The sequence below is a fragment of the Elgaria multicarinata genome, chromosome 23, assembly GCF_023053635.1.
Source record: "Elgaria multicarinata webbii isolate HBS135686 ecotype San Diego chromosome 23, rElgMul1.1.pri, whole genome shotgun sequence".
Lineage (NCBI taxonomy): Eukaryota > Metazoa > Chordata > Lepidosauria > Squamata > Anguidae > Elgaria > Elgaria multicarinata.
Genome location: NC_086193.1, coordinates 6445641 through 6462658, shown reverse-complemented (window position 1 = coordinate 6462658; position 17018 = coordinate 6445641). Strand labels below are relative to the sequence as shown.

General features: G+C 46.5%; 1 protein-coding gene across 4 annotated transcripts in view; it reads left to right on the top strand.

Annotated features, from left to right (window-relative positions):
• NFIC (nuclear factor I C) overlaps nt 1-17018 on the top strand; it is a 163383-nt gene that overhangs the window by 117180 nt on the left and 29185 nt on the right. For all 4 annotated transcript variants that reach the window (XM_063147195.1, XM_063147196.1, XM_063147193.1 and 1 more), the window contains exons 3-7: nt 14-88; nt 3424-3498; nt 7268-7391; nt 9988-10112; nt 14869-14997. In XM_063147195.1, coding sequence (XP_063003265.1) covers nt 14-88; nt 3424-3498; nt 7268-7391; nt 9988-10112; nt 14869-14997 — 528 coding nt within the window. The remainder of the gene's footprint in view (nt 1-13; nt 89-3423; nt 3499-7267; nt 7392-9987; nt 10113-14868; nt 14998-17018) is intronic.

The window sequence follows — 17018 nt, the reverse complement described above, 5'->3', positions numbered from 1 at the left end:
CTTTTCTCTTCAGATTCAGATCAGAGCAGCAGTCCAAGGACAGGAATCGGTTCTGACCAGGAAGACAGCAAACCCATCATCACGCTGGGTGAGCAAGTTCATGTCCAAATCCAAAACAGTAAAACTCCATTCAGTCCTAGCCAATGGCGAGAGATAATAGGGTTTGCATTCTAACAATAGCTGGAGGAAAACTTGTCCATCTTTGAAATGAAGGAATCTCTCTGTAGCTCCTTGGGCCTATAGTGCAAATCTGAGAAGAATCGGGTTGGAGTTGTGGGGTGGAGGCTGTGGAAGGTGAATGCCAAGGAATTGCAGACCAGGGTCTGAGTTGAGAGAATAAGAAAATCAGAAGTGTCCTGATGCTGGATCAGACCAAGGGTCCATCTAGTTGCGAAATTGGGTGCGATAGCGAATACCCTGGAAGACAGAAACAAACTTCAAAGGGATCTTGATAGGCTGGAGTGCTGGGCTGAAAACAACAGAATTAAATTTAATAGGCATAAATGCCAAGTTCTACATTTAGGAAATAGAAACCAAAGGCACAGTTACAAGATGGGGGACACTTGGCTCAGCAATACTACAAACGAGAAGGAGCTTGGAATTGTTGTAGATCACAAGCTGAATATGAGCCAACAGTGCGATATGGCTGCAAGAAAGGCCAATGCTATTTTGGGCTGCATTAATAGAAGTATAGCGTCCAAATCGTGTGAAGTACTGGTTCCTCTCTATTTGGCCCTGGCTAAGCCTCATCTAGAGTATTGCGTCCAGTTCTGGGCTCCACAATTCAAGATGGACTCAGACAGGCTGGAGCGTGTTCAGAGGAGGGCAACCAGGATGATCAGGGGTCTGGAAACAAAGCCCTATGAAGAGAGACTGAAAGAACGGGGCATGTTTAGCCTGGAGAAGAGAAGATTGAGGGGAGACATGATAGCACCCTTCAAATACTTAAAAGGTTGTCACACAGAGGAGGGCCAGGATCTTTTCTCGATCCTCCCAAAGTGCAGGACACGGAATAACGGGCTCAAGTTACAGGAAGCCAGATTCCGGCTGGACATCAAGAAAAACTTCCTGACTGTTAGAGCAGTACGACAATGGAATCAGTTACCTAGGGAGGTTGTGGGCTCTCCCACACTAGAGGCCTTCAAGAGGCAGCTGGACAAGCCTCTGTCAGGGATGCTTTAGGGTGGATTCCTGCATTGAGCAGGGGGTTGGACTCGATGGCCTTGTAGGCCCCTTCCAACTCTGCTATTCTATGATTCTAGTCCAGCACTCTGTTCACACAGTGGTCAACCAGCCATCGGCCAGGGATGAACAAGGTGGACATGGTGCAACAGCACTCTCCCGCCCATGTTCCCCAGCAACTGGTGCACACAGGCTTATTGCCTCGAATACTGGAGATAGCACACAACCATCAGGGCTAGTAGCCATGAACAGCCATTGAAAATCCAAAGAGGGGATGGACCTATGGTTGAGGCAACTACCCCAGTCAGGCTTGGAATTTGGTTTGAAGACGGAGGCTGCGTTTCAAATAGTGGACGAATGGGAGGACAGGGCTCCTGTATCTTTAATTGTAGGATGACCCTATGAAAAGGAGGACAGGGCTCCTGTATCTTTAATTGTAGGATGACCCTATGAAAAGGAGGACAGGGCTCCTGTATCTTTAATTGTAGGATGACCCTATGAAAAGGAGGTCAGGGCTCCTGTATCTTTAACAGTTGCATAAAAAAGGGAATTTCAGCAGGTGTCATTTGTATATATGGAGAACCTGGTGAAATTCCCTCTTCATCACAACAGTTAAAGGTGCAGGAGCTACGCTAGAGTGACCAGATTTAAAAGAGGGCAGGGCTCTTGCAGCTTTCACTGTTGTGCACGATCCCCTGTACGACCATCGCAACATTTACATTATTATGGAAGTTATTGTTCCAAACATCATTGGACAATGGACCATCTCTCTTTAAACCTGCCTAAGGTCTAACGTAACTTCATGCAAAGTCCGTTGCTAATTTTGCTAAGAAGGTGATTTCTCAAATTTTCTCAAGCCATTAAAAAAAGTGGAGTTTGTGTTCCCAGCCCAATAAAAAGCAAAAGAAAGTAGGCCGTTTTATAATTTATTTATGTTCACTGTCTTTATACCCTACTTTACACTGCTATTTTATATTCAAAGGGGGAAAGGTAGAAATCTCATAGCTCTTGCAAATCAATAAAATCTCCCTGTAGAAACATGAATAAAACAAACGTATTGGTGCGTAGGTCAGTTTTGAAAAGAATTCAATGCAGCAACAGTCAAAACTCCAAGGCTTGTTGAAACGAATGAATTGGAAGTGCCGAACTAAACACCAGAAGAGGAGGAGAATAGTTGATCTCTCCAGAGAGGGAGAGCCACAATTTCAGCAGCAGCCCCATAAAGGCCCTGTCCTTCATGCCCAACCACTGTATCTAACAAGTGAGATGGCTTCTGAATCATTCTGTGATTCTATGATTCTGATATCATAGATATCATAGAATAGTGGAGTTGGAAGGGGCCTATAAGGCCATCGAGTCCAACCCCCTGCTCAATGCAGGAATCCACCTTAAAGCATCTCTGGCAGATGGTTGTCCAGCTGCCTCTTGAATGCCTCTAGTGTGGGAGAGCCCACAACCTCCCTAGGTAATTGGTTCCATTGTTGTACTGCTCTAACAGCCAGGAGGTTTTTCCTGATGTCCAGCTTCCTGTCACTTGAGCTTCCTGTCACTTGAGCCCATTATTCCGAGTCCCGCACTCTGGGAGGATCGAGAAGAGATCCCGGCCCTCCTCGGTGTGACAATCTTTCAAGTCTTTGAAGAGTGCTATCATGTCTCCCCTTCATCTTCTCTTCTCCAGGATAAACATGCCCAGTTCTCTTCATAGGGCTTTGTTTCCAGACCCCTGATCATCCTGGTTGCCCTCCTCTGAACACGCTCCAGCTTGTCTGCGTCCTTGTTGAATCGTGGAGCCCAGAACTGGACGCAATACTCTAGATGAGGCCTAACCAGGGCTGAATAGAGAGGACCCAGTACCTCACGTGATTTGGAAGCTATACTTCTATTAATGCAGCCCAAAATAGCATTTGCCTTTCTTGCAGCCATATCGCACTGTTGGCTCCTATTCAGCTTGTGATCTACAACAATTCCAAGATCCTTCTCGTTTGTAGTATTGCTGAGCCAAGTATCCCCCATCTTGTAACTGCATTTGGTTTCTATTTCCTAAATGGAGAACTTGGCATTTATCCCTATTAAATTTCATTCTGTTGTTTTTCATTTTAATTTTTCATTTTAAGTTGTATTTTTCTTTTGTGGTGATGTTTGAGGGTGTTGGGAGTTAGTAAAGTATTTTATGTGGAACGTTTAGCACTGTGTATTGTTTACGTTGTACCTTTTGAACGTGCGTCAAATCTCTCTTTGCAGATGCAAGAGATTTCCAAGAGAATTTTGTCACATCCGGTGTGTTCAGCGTCACAGAGCTAATCCAGGTTTCCCGGAGTGAGTAGCTCTCAGCTGCTTTTTTCTCGCTTGTGTTCAGAGTCATTTGCATCCTCCAGAAGTGAGGGGTTTGCAAGGCCCGGGTTACAATAACTTTTACATAGACCCTTTCCCCTTGCTCACAGAGTTATTTATTATTACTATTTATTTAGAATATTTATATACCGCTCCCCATTGAAAAATTTCGGAGCGGTGTACAAGGTAAAATGAAAATAAAAACAGAATAAAACAGTTAAAACAAAATTTAAAAAGAAGCAAAAACAGAAATCCGAGGCTGCATGTTAAAGAAAGGCTTCTTGGAATAAAGATGTTTTCAGGAGGCGCCGAAAGGAGTACAAGGTTGGCGCCTGCCTGACCTCCAGAGGCAGGGAGTTCCACAGGAGGGGGGCCACCACGCTGAAGGCTCTTCCCCTGGTGGATTCCAATCGGAGGATGGATCTATGGGGAACCAGCAGGAGCAGGCCCTCGGATGACCTCAGGGACCGGGCAGGTTGGTAAGGGAGAAGGCGCTCTCTCAGGTATCCTGCTCCCAAGTTGTTTAGGGCTTTGTACACAAGTACAAGAACCTTCAACCTGGCCCGGTAGCGAATAGGCAGCCAGTGCAGTTCCCTCAGCAGAGGAGTTACGTGCTGGAAAGGGGCAGCTCCAGACAACAGCCGAGCTGCAGCGTTCTGCACTAGCTCCAGCTTCCGGAGCAGCTTCAAGGGCAGCCCCACACAGAGTAATCCAGCCTTGAGGTTACCAATGCCTGTACCACTGTGGTCAAGCTATCCCTGTCCAGGAGAGGCCGTAGTTGGCGAACCAACCGAAGATGGTAAAAGGCGCTCCGAGCCGTGGCGGCTACTTGAGCCTCCAACGACAGAAATGGGTCTAAGAGTACCCCCAAACTACGAACCTGTTCTTTCAGAGGCAGAGCAACCCCATCCAGAACAGGCCATGAGCCTGTCTCCCGGACTCGGGAACCGCTCACCCACAGGGCTTCCGTCTTGCCAGGATTCAGTCTCAGTTTATTGGCCCTCATCCAGCCCATTACTGAGTCCAGGACTTGCACAGCCTCACCTGATTCAGTTGTCACAGGGAGATAGAGCTGCGTGTCATCAGCGTATTGATGGCATTTAGCTCCAAATCCCCTAATGACCGCTCCCAACGGCTTCACATAGATGTTAAATAACATTGGGGACAAGATAGTGCCCTGCGGCACTCCATAGCTCAATTGCCAGGAGGCCGAGGACTGGTCACCCAATGCTACTCTCTGAAAACGACCCCGTAGGTAGGACCGGAACCACCAGAGTTGCATATGTGGGACTCACGTGGCGCGCGATGTCCCAGGAAGAAGATGACGTTGTGGCCACCTTTTTTTCTTTAAAGAAACAGGAGCTGGAGCACTCCAGCGCAAAGGTAAGTGTTTAAAAAAAAGGAAGAGGAAGCCACGACCCTGCTCCCCCCCCCCCCGCCACCCCGGATGGGCACGGAGCTCTTGCAGAGCTCCGTACCCTGTGCCCGGTTCCTCACGTTTACTCACGAGGAGCCGGGACTATACCGGGATGGCTGCCCACACGTCCCTCGGTCTCCGGATCATCCCGGGACTGCGGGGGGGGGGGGGGAACGCAAAAAATGTGTAGGGACATATCCCGGGGAAATGCAGGGATCATCCCGGGATCCCCCGTCATGTGGACGCACAGGGACGATTCCCGGGATATCGTCCCGTCTAAAAATGCCCCCATGTTGACTGAGCTTCCTGGAGGGAGAAGGGAAAGGTAAAAAAATAATAATAACCAGCTATAAACAAAGAAACAAATTCAGAGAACTGCTGTCCCTGCCAGTTGCCCGTGGTGCCATGGCACAGCAGTCGCCACGGCCGCCTCTCCACCAATGACTCCCTCTGAAAAAGGACCCCACACATCAGGGAGTCCCACGGAGGCGGCAGGGAGAGGCGTGGGCACAAAATCCGTTCCAGCGTTCCAAAATTCAGGATTGTGGCTGGAATTCGAATGTAGCAGAGCCCACGTGGTATTGGAATATCTGGGTTGGGGGGGTTGGGGAATCTGCTTCCCCCTAATTATTACTTATGATTGCTTATTAGTAATGATTACTAATTAGTCATTATGATAGGAGTAATGGGAGGGAGGGTTTCATCTTCTGGAGAAGCCCTTCTTTCAGTCCCACCTTCTTCACAGGCACGATTGGTGGGAACATGGGACAGGGCCTTCTCGGTGGCTGCTCCGGTGCTCTGGAACTCTCTTCCCGGGGAAGCTAGGCTGGCTCCCTCCTTGATGGGCTTTCGGAAGCAGGCTAAAACTTTTTTGTTCCAGCAGGCCTTTGGAGAATAATCTGGCCCTCCATCTATGTTAATGTCTTATAATTTTGTTGCGTATTTTTTTAATTGTTTATGGTTTTGTTCCCCCCCCCCCATGTATATTTTAAACTTTGTAAGGCCGCCTTGAGGCCCAGCATTGGGCAAAAGGCGGGATACTAATACTACTACTACTACTACTAATAATAATAATAATAGTAATAATAATAATAATAATTTTATATAGCACCATCAATGTACATGGTGCTGTACAGAGTAAAACAGTAAATAGCAAGACCCTGCCGCATAGGCTTACATTCTAATAAAATCATAATAAATCAATAAGGAGGGCAAGAGAATGCAAACAGGCACAGGGTAGGGTAAAACTAACAGTATAAAGTCAGAGCAAAATCAAGTTTTAAAAGCTTTAGGAAAAAGAAAAGTTTTTAGCTGAAGAAAAGTTTTATTAATAATAATAATAATACACACAGAGATTATTATTATTATTATTATTATTATTATTTATTTATATAGCACCATCAATGTACATGGTGCTGTACAGAGTAAAACAGTAAATAGCAAGACCCTGCCGCATAGGCTTACAATCTAATAATTAGATTGTAGTGTCCCTGAGGAATGGAGCTACCACACATGGCAGAGTCTTCTCTGTGGTAGCACCTTGACAGTGGAACTCCCTTCCAGTAGAGATTCTCTTGTCCCCCACACTGTTGTCCTTCAGGTTCCAGTTAAACATGCATTCATTTGTACAAGCTTGGGTGTGTGTGTGTGTGTGTTATAGTGGTGGCTTTATTGTATTTTATTATTTCGCTGCAACTTCAGAGTTATGATTTTAACAAGGTTCATATGTCGTGTTGTTTTTATACGGGCTGCAAGCCACACGGGGCTCCTTGTGAAGGAAGGAAGGAAGGCTATAAACGAAGCCTCACCTTTCTCACAGAATTTATTTATTTATTTAAAACATTTATATCCCGCCCTATATCATTAAGATCGGAGAGCGGCGTACAGATAAAAGCGTACAGTGTAAAACAATAAATATGCACCGTTAAAAACAACTTCAACCATGAACCAGGTTAAAACAATATATAATTTAAAAGCGGTAAAAGCAGTTAAAACAATGCGCCATCTTAGTGGATTTCACCATCAAAGGCTTTGTTAAAAAGCCATGTTTTTACCTGGCGTTGAAATAAAATCAACCTTGGCGCCAGTCGGGCCTCCGAGGGGAGGGCGTTTCACAGCCGGGGGGCCACCCCAGAGAAAGCCCTCTCCCTTGTCCCATCATAGCGCGTGTGTTGTGTCGGTGGGATGCGGAGAAGGGCTCCTCCAACAGATCTCAAGTCACTTCAGTGTCGGGAGCTGAGCTTTCCAAAAAGCACATTCCACTGTCCCCCTCTTACACAATGGGTGAAGCACTTTCCCTGCCGTTGGTGACTCTTTCTCTGTCTGTGTCTTTTGTAGCGCCTGTGGTGACTGGCACGGGGCCAAACTTTTCCTTGGGGGAATTGCAGGGGCATTTAGCCTATGACCTGAACCCCTCGAGTACGGGGATGAGACGGACCCTTCCAAGCACTTCCTCCAGTGGGTAAGTCCAAGCCGTGGGTACTATTATTATTATTATTATTATTTATTTATTTATTTATTTATTTATTTATGTATATAGCACCATCAATGTACATGATGCTGTACAGAGTAAAACAGTAAATAGCAAGACCCTGCCGCATAGGCTTACAATCTAATAAAACCATGATAAAACAATAAGGAGGGGAAGAGAAAGCAAACAGGCACAGGGTAGGGTAAACAGTCAGAACAAAATCAAGTTTTAAAAGCTTTAGGGAAAAGAAAAGTTTTTAGCTGAGCTTTAAAAGCTGCGATTGAACTTGTAGTTCTCAAATGTTCTGGAAGAGCGTTCCAGGCATAAGGGGCAGCGGAAGAAAATGGACGAAGCCGAGCAAGGGAAGGAGAGACCCTTGGGCAGGCGAGAAACATGGCATCAGAGGAGCGAAGAGCACGAGCGGGGCAATAGTGTGAGATGAGAGAGGAGAGATAGGAAGGAGCTAGACCGTGAAAAGCTTTGTAGGTCAACAGGAGAAGTTTATATTGGATTCTGGAGTGAATTGGAAGCCAATGAAGAGATTTCAGAAGCAGAGTAACATGGTCAGAGCGGCGAGCCAAGAAGATGATCTTAGCAGCAGAGTGGTGAACAGAAACCAATGGACTGATGTGAGAAGAAGGAAGGCCAGTGAGAAGAAGGTTGCAGTAGTCCAACCGAGAGATAACCAGTGCGTGAACGAGAGTCTTGGCAGAAGAGACAGACAAAAATGATCGAATCCTGGCAATATTATACAGGAAAAAACGACAGGATTTAGCTACTGCCTCAATATGAGAAATAAAGGAGAGCGAGGAGTCAAATATAAAGCCAAGACTACGAACTTCCTTGACTGGAGTAAGCGTAACATCATTGACAGTAAGAGAGAATGAGAGATGAGGAGAAGGTTTAGGAGGAAAAACAAGCAATTCAGTCTTTGCCATTATTTATTTATTTATATAGCACCATCAATGTACATGGTGCAGTACAGAGTAAAACAATAAATAGCAAGACCCTGCCGCATAGGCTTACATTCTAATAAATCTACTGCTGGTGTATTTTGAAGGTGGTCACGGCAGGGCTTCCTTTGAGCTGGGGGTATTCCGGCGAGGCAGATTTATTTATTTATTTATTTATTTATTACATTTTTATACCGTCCAATAGCCGAAGCTCTCTTGGAATTCTTCAAGTCCAAGTCAAGTTTATTGTATTTAGCAACCAGCCATTATACCATTTCACGTAGATGTGTTACATTCCTTCCTTCCTTCCTTCCCTTGGCCTTTGTGTGCAAGAGCAGGGCCGGCGCAAGAAATTTAGCAGGTCTAAAAGTTAAATGTTTGTTAACAACATTCAATTAAAAAAAACCCACAGTTTTTCAAGGGATGAGCTTCCCTTCATCCAAACGAGCAAAGGAAGGATATGAATTTTCCTAGCGTCTGAATAGACTTTGCATTCTAAAATAGGGTGACCATAGGAAAAGGAGGACAGGGCTCCTGTATCTTTAACAGTTGTATAGAAAAGGGAATTTCGGCGGGTGTAGGGTGACCATAGGAAAAGGAGGACAGGGCTCCTGTATCTTTAACAGTTTTATTGAAAAGGGGATTTCAGGAGGTAGTGTCATTTGTATATATGGAGAACCTGGTGAAATTGCCTCTTCATCACAACAGTTATGCAGGTGCCCTGCCCTCTTTCAAATCTGGTCACAGGATAGCTGCAGGATAGCACCTGCAGCTTTAACTGTTGTGATGAAGAGGCAATTTCACCAGGTTCTCCGTATATACAAATGACACCTGCTGTCATACTCTAGATGAAGCCCTGGTTAGGCCTCATCTAGAGTATTGTGTCCAGTTCTGGGCTCCACAATTCAAGAAGGACGCAGACCAGCTGGAGCGTGTTCAGAGGAGGGCAACCAGGATGATCAGGGGTCTGGAAACAAAGCCCTATGAAGAGAGATTGAAAGAACTGGGCATGTTTAGCCTGGAGAAGAGAAGATTGAGGGGAGACATGAGAGCACTCTTCAAGACTGAGGGGAGACATGATAGCACTCTTCAAATACTTGAAAGGTTGTCCCACAGAGGAGGGCCAGGATCTCTTCTCGATCCTCCCAGAGTGCAGGACACGGAATAATGGGCTCAAGTGACAGGAAGCCAGATTCCGGCTGGACATGAGGAAAAACTTCCTGACTGTTAAAGCAGTATGACAATGGAACCAGTGACCTAGGGAGGTTGCGGGCTCTCCCACACTAGAGGTCTTCAAGAGGCAGCTGGACAACCATCTGTCAGGGATGCTTTAGGGTGGATTCCTGCATTGAGCAGGGGGTTGGACTCGATGGCCTTGTAGGCCCCTTCCAACTCTGCTATTCTATGATTCTATGAAATTCCCTTTTCTATGTAACTGTTAAAGATGCAGGAGACCTGTCCTCCTTCTCATATGGTCACCCTATTCTAAAATAAAATGAGTGATGGCTTCTAAAGTAAAAAGGTTGCGAGGGCAAACTCTGGCTTCAATGTGTTTCGGGGATGGGATTAAATGGGCCCAACGTTCTTGGATTGAGGTGGGTGCTAATCACACCTCCCCTTTTTTCTCATCTAAGGAGTAAGCGGCATAAGTCAGGTTCCATGGAGGATGACCTGGATGGCAGCCCAGGGGGTGAATATTATGCGTCCCCCACCTCCCCTACGAGTAGCAGTCGCAACTGGACAGAAGACATGGAAGGGGGTAAGTGTGTATGATGGGAGCCTGCCCTCTGGTCCCCCCCCTCCCCAACCCTCAAGAAATCAAGTGTTTCTGCTATATAAAGAGCATTTTTATCTGGCAGTATGGTCTCCCCACAGAGTCTTGTCCCTGGAAGCTGTCGTAATTAATGCAAAGCACTTGATTTTTGCACGAATTAGGTTTGAATGTTCAAATTGGGGTATATTTTAAAATGCTGGGTGAGCCATTGTGTTGAAGTGATTCATTCGGGAAACGGTCTGCCTCCAAATTAGGATGATAACTTTATTTTTTTCAGGAGAGTGAGGAAGAGCAGATTTCTCTCCATTTTGTCCCTTTATTGTTTTAGGGTGTTGCTTTCCGCTCTGTTCCACTCCTCTTTAGAATCATGGAATCATAGAATAGCAGAGTTGGAAGGGGCCTACAAGGCCATCTAGTCCAACCCCCTGCTCAATGCAGGAATCCACCTTAAAGTATTACTGACTGATGGCTGTCCAGCTGCCTCTTGAATGCCTCTAGTGTGGGGGAGGCCACAAACTCCCTAGGTAACTGAAACAAATTTCAGAATTGGAGCACGTGAAGTTACGTCCATTCAATTTGCCCTTTCCCCTTCCTTGTTACTTGATTCACACACACACACACACACACACACACACACACGTCCAGGTGACTACGGCCAGATCTACACCACGCAGGATATTGCACTATGAAAGCAGTGTGAAAGCAGTATATAAAAGCCAGGAGCCACACTACGGCTTTATAGCAGTATTGAAGTGCACTGACAACTGTTGGGGCCCATAAGATACATACCATATACTCCTTTCATACCGCTTTCATAGTGCTATATCCTTCTTGGTGTGACTCCTGCCTTTTATATAGAATCATAGAACAGCAGAGTTGGAAGGGGCCTACAAGGCCATCGGGTCCAACCCCCTGCTCAATGCAGGAATCCACCCTAAAGCATCCCTGACAGATGGTTGTCCAGCTGCCTCTTGAATGACTCTAGTGTGGGAGAGCCCACAACCTCCCTAGGTCACTGGTTCCATTGTCGTACTGCTCTAACAGTCAGGACATTTTTCCTGATGTCCAGCCGGAATCTGGCTTCCTGTAACTTGAGCCCATGATTCTGTGTCCTGCACTCTGGGAGGATCGAGAATTCACTGGAGTTTACTTAGAATCATAGAATAGCAGAGTTGGAAGGGACCTACAAGGCCATCAAGTCCAACCCCCTGCTCAATGCGGGAATCCACCCTAAAGCAACCCGGACAGATGGTTGTCCAGCTGCCTCTTGAAGGCCTCTAGTGTGGGAGAGCCCACAACCTCCTTAGGTCACTGGTTCCATTGTCGTACTGCTAAAACAGTCAGGAAGTAAAGATCACCGAGACAATGTATGGGAAATATTCTATAAATGTTGTTATGGCTATCACTCAATTAAAGAAATCAGAGGCAATTAATGGATTGATTACGTTTTCACGGGTAGAAGAAACACTGTAGCAATATTGTCTATGCTTTTAGACGATGCAGGCATGGGAGGAAGCAAAACTCTGCTGTATGGGATTAAAAGAATATCCCCTGCCCAGACTTAATGCCTAATTAATTACAGTGCCATTTTAGCCGATCCAAAGCGTTGCTTTGAATCGTATAAACATTGCAGCTGCTATTTTTAGTAATAGTTTCACCATTCCCATCTTCTTCTTCATCATCATCACCAATATGCCTCCCGTCTGGGAATATTTTGCCTCGAAATCTGTCTCCGAAAGTCAAGTAGGGAGTTCCCACCCTTCCTTGCCTGAGTAGAGACGTGTCCGGAATGCTTTGCGAGTAGAGGTTTATTTCAATCCTGTACTGGATGTTCCATAAAATCCTTCTAAATGAGCGTCTGAGAAAAGACTAAACCCTTTAGTGGCCCTGCCTAAACCAACTGGCCCAGATAAATCTGAGATTGGGAGGTCAGGCGAGATTAACTCTCTCTGCTCCGTGCTCCAAACCGTCTTGCACACACAGGCCCAGAAGCCAAATGGCACAGTGGGCAACGCAACCCACCCCAAAATGTGCCACAAGTTGAAAGCAGATGACTCCAGATCATAAAACAATTGAGGCGAGCCACACGTGCTGACATCTGCTTGTATGTTTCCGAGCCCAATTCAAAGTGCTGGTTTTAAACTATACAGCCTTACACGGCTTGGGACCACACTACCTGACGGAACGCCTCTCCCGATCTGAACCTAACCGTACGCTACGCTCAACATCTAAGGTCTTCCTCCAGGTGCCTACTCTGAGCGAAGCTAGGAGGATGGCAACCAGGGAGAGGGCCTTTTCGGTGGTGGCCCCCCAGCTGTGGAACAATCTCCCTGATGAGGCCTGCCTGGCGCCAACATTGTCATCTTTTCAGTGCCAGGTCAAGACTTTTCTCTTCTCCCAGGCATTTCATAGAATCATAGAATAGTAGAGTTGGAAGGGGCCTATAAGGCCATTGAGTCCAACCCCCTACTCAATGCAGGAATCCACCTTAAAGCATCCCTGACAGATGGTGGTCCAGCTGCCTCTTGAAGGCCTCTAGTGTGGGAGAACCCACAACCTCCCTAGGTCACTGGTTCCATTGTCGTACTGCTCTAACAGTCAGGATGTTTTTCCTGATGTCCAGCCGGAATCTGGCTTCCTGTCACTTGAGCCTGTTATTCCTTGTCCTGCACTCTGGGAAGATCGAGAAGAGATCCTGGCCCTCCTCTGTGTGACAACCTTTTCAGTATTTGAAGAGTGCAATCATGTCTCCCCTCAATCTTCTCCAGGTTAAACATGCCCAGTTGTTTCAGTCTCATAGAGTCATAGAATAGTACAGTTGGAAGGGGCCTCTAAGGCCATCAAGTCCAACCCCCAGCTCAATCTCGGAATCCACCTTCAAGCATCCCTGACAGATGCTTGTCCAGCTGCCTCTTGAAGGCTTCTAGTGTGGGAGAGCCCACCACCTCCCTAGGTAACTGGTTCCATTGTCGTACTGCTCTAACAGTCAGGACGTTTTTCCTGATGTCCAGCCGGAATCTGACTTCATAGGGCTTTGTTTCCACACCCCTGATCATTCTGGCTGCCCTCCTCTGGATGATTTATTTATTTATTTATTTTATTTATTTATTTATTACATTTTTATACCGCCCAATAGCCGAAGCTCTCTGGGCGGTTCATAAAAATTAAAACCATGATAAAACAACCAACAAGTTAAAAGCACAAATACAAAATACAGTATCAAAAGCACAACCAGGATAAAACCACGCAGCAAAATTGATATAAGATTAATTGATATAAGATTATAAGATGATCAGGGGTCTGGAAACAAAGCCCTATGAAGAGAGACTGAAAGAACTGGGCCTGTTTAGCCTGGAGAAGAGAAGATTGAAGCTGGATCAACCACTCTGACAAAAGCCAACTGCTTTGCCCGCTCTGTCTCACAGCCGCCCCTGAAAATGCTACACAGAGAGTTAGGATGCCCTGCTGAATGGGGGAGCGGGAATCCCCAAAAACCTTTCCATGGAAGTTCCCTTCTAATTCAAGGCAGATCCTCGATTCCACCTATTATTATTCTTGCATTTATATCACACCTTTTTTTCCTCCAATGAACCCAAGATGGCATACATAATCCTCCTCTTCCTTTCCATTTTATCCTCACAACAACAACCCTGTGAGGTGGGTTGGGCTGACAGTTTGTGTCTGGCCCAAAGACACCCAGTGGGTTTCCATGGCCGAGGGGGGGGACTAGAACCCGGATCTCCCGACTCCCAGCCCAACACCTTAGCCACTACACCACACATGTTGCATGCATGCCCCTCGGAGGGTACTTTACAACTGGAGATCTCCAAGGCCCTGCAGGAAGAGGGACTAAGGTAGCCTTTTCTGCTGGTCAGGGCTCTGGAAAGCACGGTAGCTCTTATTTATTTATTTACTTATTTATTGCATTTCTAGACCGCCCAATAGCCGGAGCTCTCTGGGCGGTTCACAAAAATTAAAACCATCCAAAGTAAAAAAAACAGCAGTATAAAACCATAATATAAAATACACTATAAAAGCTCAACCAGATAAAAAAAGCAGCAATGCAAAGTTACAAATTTAAAACAACAAGTTCAAATTAATTTACAGACTGTTAAAATACCGGGAGAATAAAAAGGTGGCGTCTAAAAGAATATAATGTAGGTGCCAAGCGAACCTCCTTAGGGAGCTCATTCCACAGCCGGGGTGCCACAGCAGAGAAGGCCCTGCTCCTGGTAGCCACCTGCCTCACTTCCTTTGGCAGGGGCTCGTGGTGAAGGACCCCTGAGGATGACCTTAGGGTCTGGGCAGGTACATATGGGAGGAGGCGTTCCTTCAGATAGCCTGGCCCCAAGCCATTTAGGGCTTTAAATGTTAATACCAGCACTTTGAATCGGGCCCGGACCTGGACTGGCAGCCAATGAAGCTGGAAAAGGACTGGCGTGATGTGGTCTCGTCGGCCAGTCCCTGTTAGTAACTGCACTATTTTGTACCAGTTGAAGCTTCCGGACTGTTTTCAAAGGCAGCCCCACGTATAACGCATTGCAGTAATCCAAACAAGAGGTTATCAGAGCATGGATCTCTGTAGCTAGGCTATCTCTGTCCAGATAAGGGCATAGTTGGTATATCAGCTGACTGAATTGGGATAGTTGGAAGATTTGGGACATTTGGAGAACGTATTATTGCCAACACCCGTGTACTTAGATGGCTCTTTAAAACACCTCTTCCTCCAACTCTTCTGCAGGCATTTCTCCAACTGTGAAAAAGACAGAAATGGACAAATCTCCCTTCAACAGCCCGTCTCCACAGGACACGTCACCACGGCTGACCAGCTACACCCAGCACCACCGTCCTGTCATTGCTGTACACAGTGGTATGCCCACTTTCACTGGGGAGAGCCGAGAGAGAAAGACCTCTAGGCTTAGACCAGGTCAACACGTTTTGGAGAACGAGGTGGTAGAACCCTGAGAAGATAAGAGTGGACTGTAGCACTTCAGGTGTGTGGGCAGGAGGGGTTGTCACATTTTTAATACTCCTCTACGTTGTTGTTTGACTCCTCGCAAGTAGAAAAATAGCCCGTCAGGAAGACAGTGGCTCTTGCCCACTTCTTCCTGCGCTGCTTTTCACAATGGGGAACATTCAAAAATGTGATTTTCTCTCTTCCACTTGCAGTCCGAATTGGTACAGTCTGTTCCGCCACCTCGTTGGGTCCTAATAGTCCAATTTTGCTAGTGTGGTTGATACGCAAATAGCACAGTGTTCGTTTAACAGCCATTCCTCCTTCTGGAGAATTGCAGTCCCCGGGCCGGGGGGGCGGGGCGGGGGGAGAGAGAGTAAGGAGTACTCTTAAGAATCTCACTGAAGGGAGTGTGAATGCTAGGAGCTTTCTTCTAAGCTTTATTAGACTAAGCTAGGCACTTGCCCTTTCAACTAAAAGGGAAGGTTACCTGCGCAGTCCTGGAGCCACAGACCAGCTGTTAACTCCGCCTGCTTGACCCTATGGTGGTGGACTCTGGGATCTGTCAACTCTGAAGTTTTCTCCCTCTCCAGCTGAGGCTGAGTTCCCAGGGATTGTGGGAGGATGGGCTCTGAGTCATTGGCATTCTCTCTGATAAGCTCCTGTGAAGATTCCTCCTTGACTCCTGAAGAGTCTTGGGGGGTCTTCTCCTCCACTTCCTATCTTGGGTGATAGATTTCTAGTCTTTTTCTTTAGATTCTGAGTCTGATTGGCCTCCTGAAACCCCTTCCCCCACACTAGGGAGAACAGACCTGATTCTGACACAAACTTGAATTTTTGGGGGTGGGAAAATGGCAATTGTGGAAGATTCTGGGGAAAAATATGTTAAGAGTCGTTACGAAGTCATATACAAGCTTCATCAATGAAGGCTAGCACAGATTCCACTGCCGCCCCCCCCCCACACACACACCAGAGGGGTGTGTCTGTGTGAAGACAGATGTAACTCTTAAGATGAGAAGATTGGTTTGGATCCACCTTTGGTGAGAATCATGTGGCGCACAGTGGTAAGCGGCGGTTACTGCAGCTGAAACTCTCCCCACGGCCTGAGTTCGATCCCAGCGGAAGCTGGTTCTCAGGCAGCCGGCTCGGGTCGACTCAGCCTTCCATCCTCCCGAGGTCGGTAAAATGAGTACCCAGCTAGCTGGGGGAAAGGTAACCACGACTGGGGAAGGCAACGGCAAACCACCCCTCTACAAAGTCTGCCAAGAAAATGTCAGTGAAAGCAGGCGTCCCTCTAGGAGTCAGCAATGACTCAAGTGCTTGCACGAGAGGTTCCTTTCCTTTGGTGAGAATCAAGCCCAAATCTATGTATTCCTTTCCAGAGGCGATTTCTCGGGGGTCAAACTCTTGCTCTGCAAATTTGTAAGAGAAGCCAGCTGTATGCACACAGCACTGACTGGCAGGTGTCGCCAAGAAACCTTACGTTCCCAGCCCCCAGAATAATGTGCACTTTAAACAACAAAAATCTCCTTTTTAAAAGAAAATGAATAAGGCTGGACTGAAATAATAATGGACAGAAAAATGCCTGTCAGTGTTTGCAGCGCTAAAAAAGAGAGAGAGACAGAGAACAGACTAGAGGAGGGGCAAGAATGTCACCAGCTGAGCTATCATCCAGTTCACTTTTATGCAGGTCCATCATTTTTGTTGTGACGCTGAGTTGAAGCTGGAATTTTCCTGTAGCTGAAGGATGCTTTATGACCACTCCCTTCTTTTATATTACATCTGTCTTCTCTCTCTCTCTCTCTCTTTAAATATTACATCTGTCTTCACCCTTTGCGATTGACACTATCAAGACTATAGGTCAAACGGAAAGTATCTTTTCTTATAGCTAGAGCTGAATCAAACCTGCGTGGCTGTTGCTAGCAGCGGGTGATGTG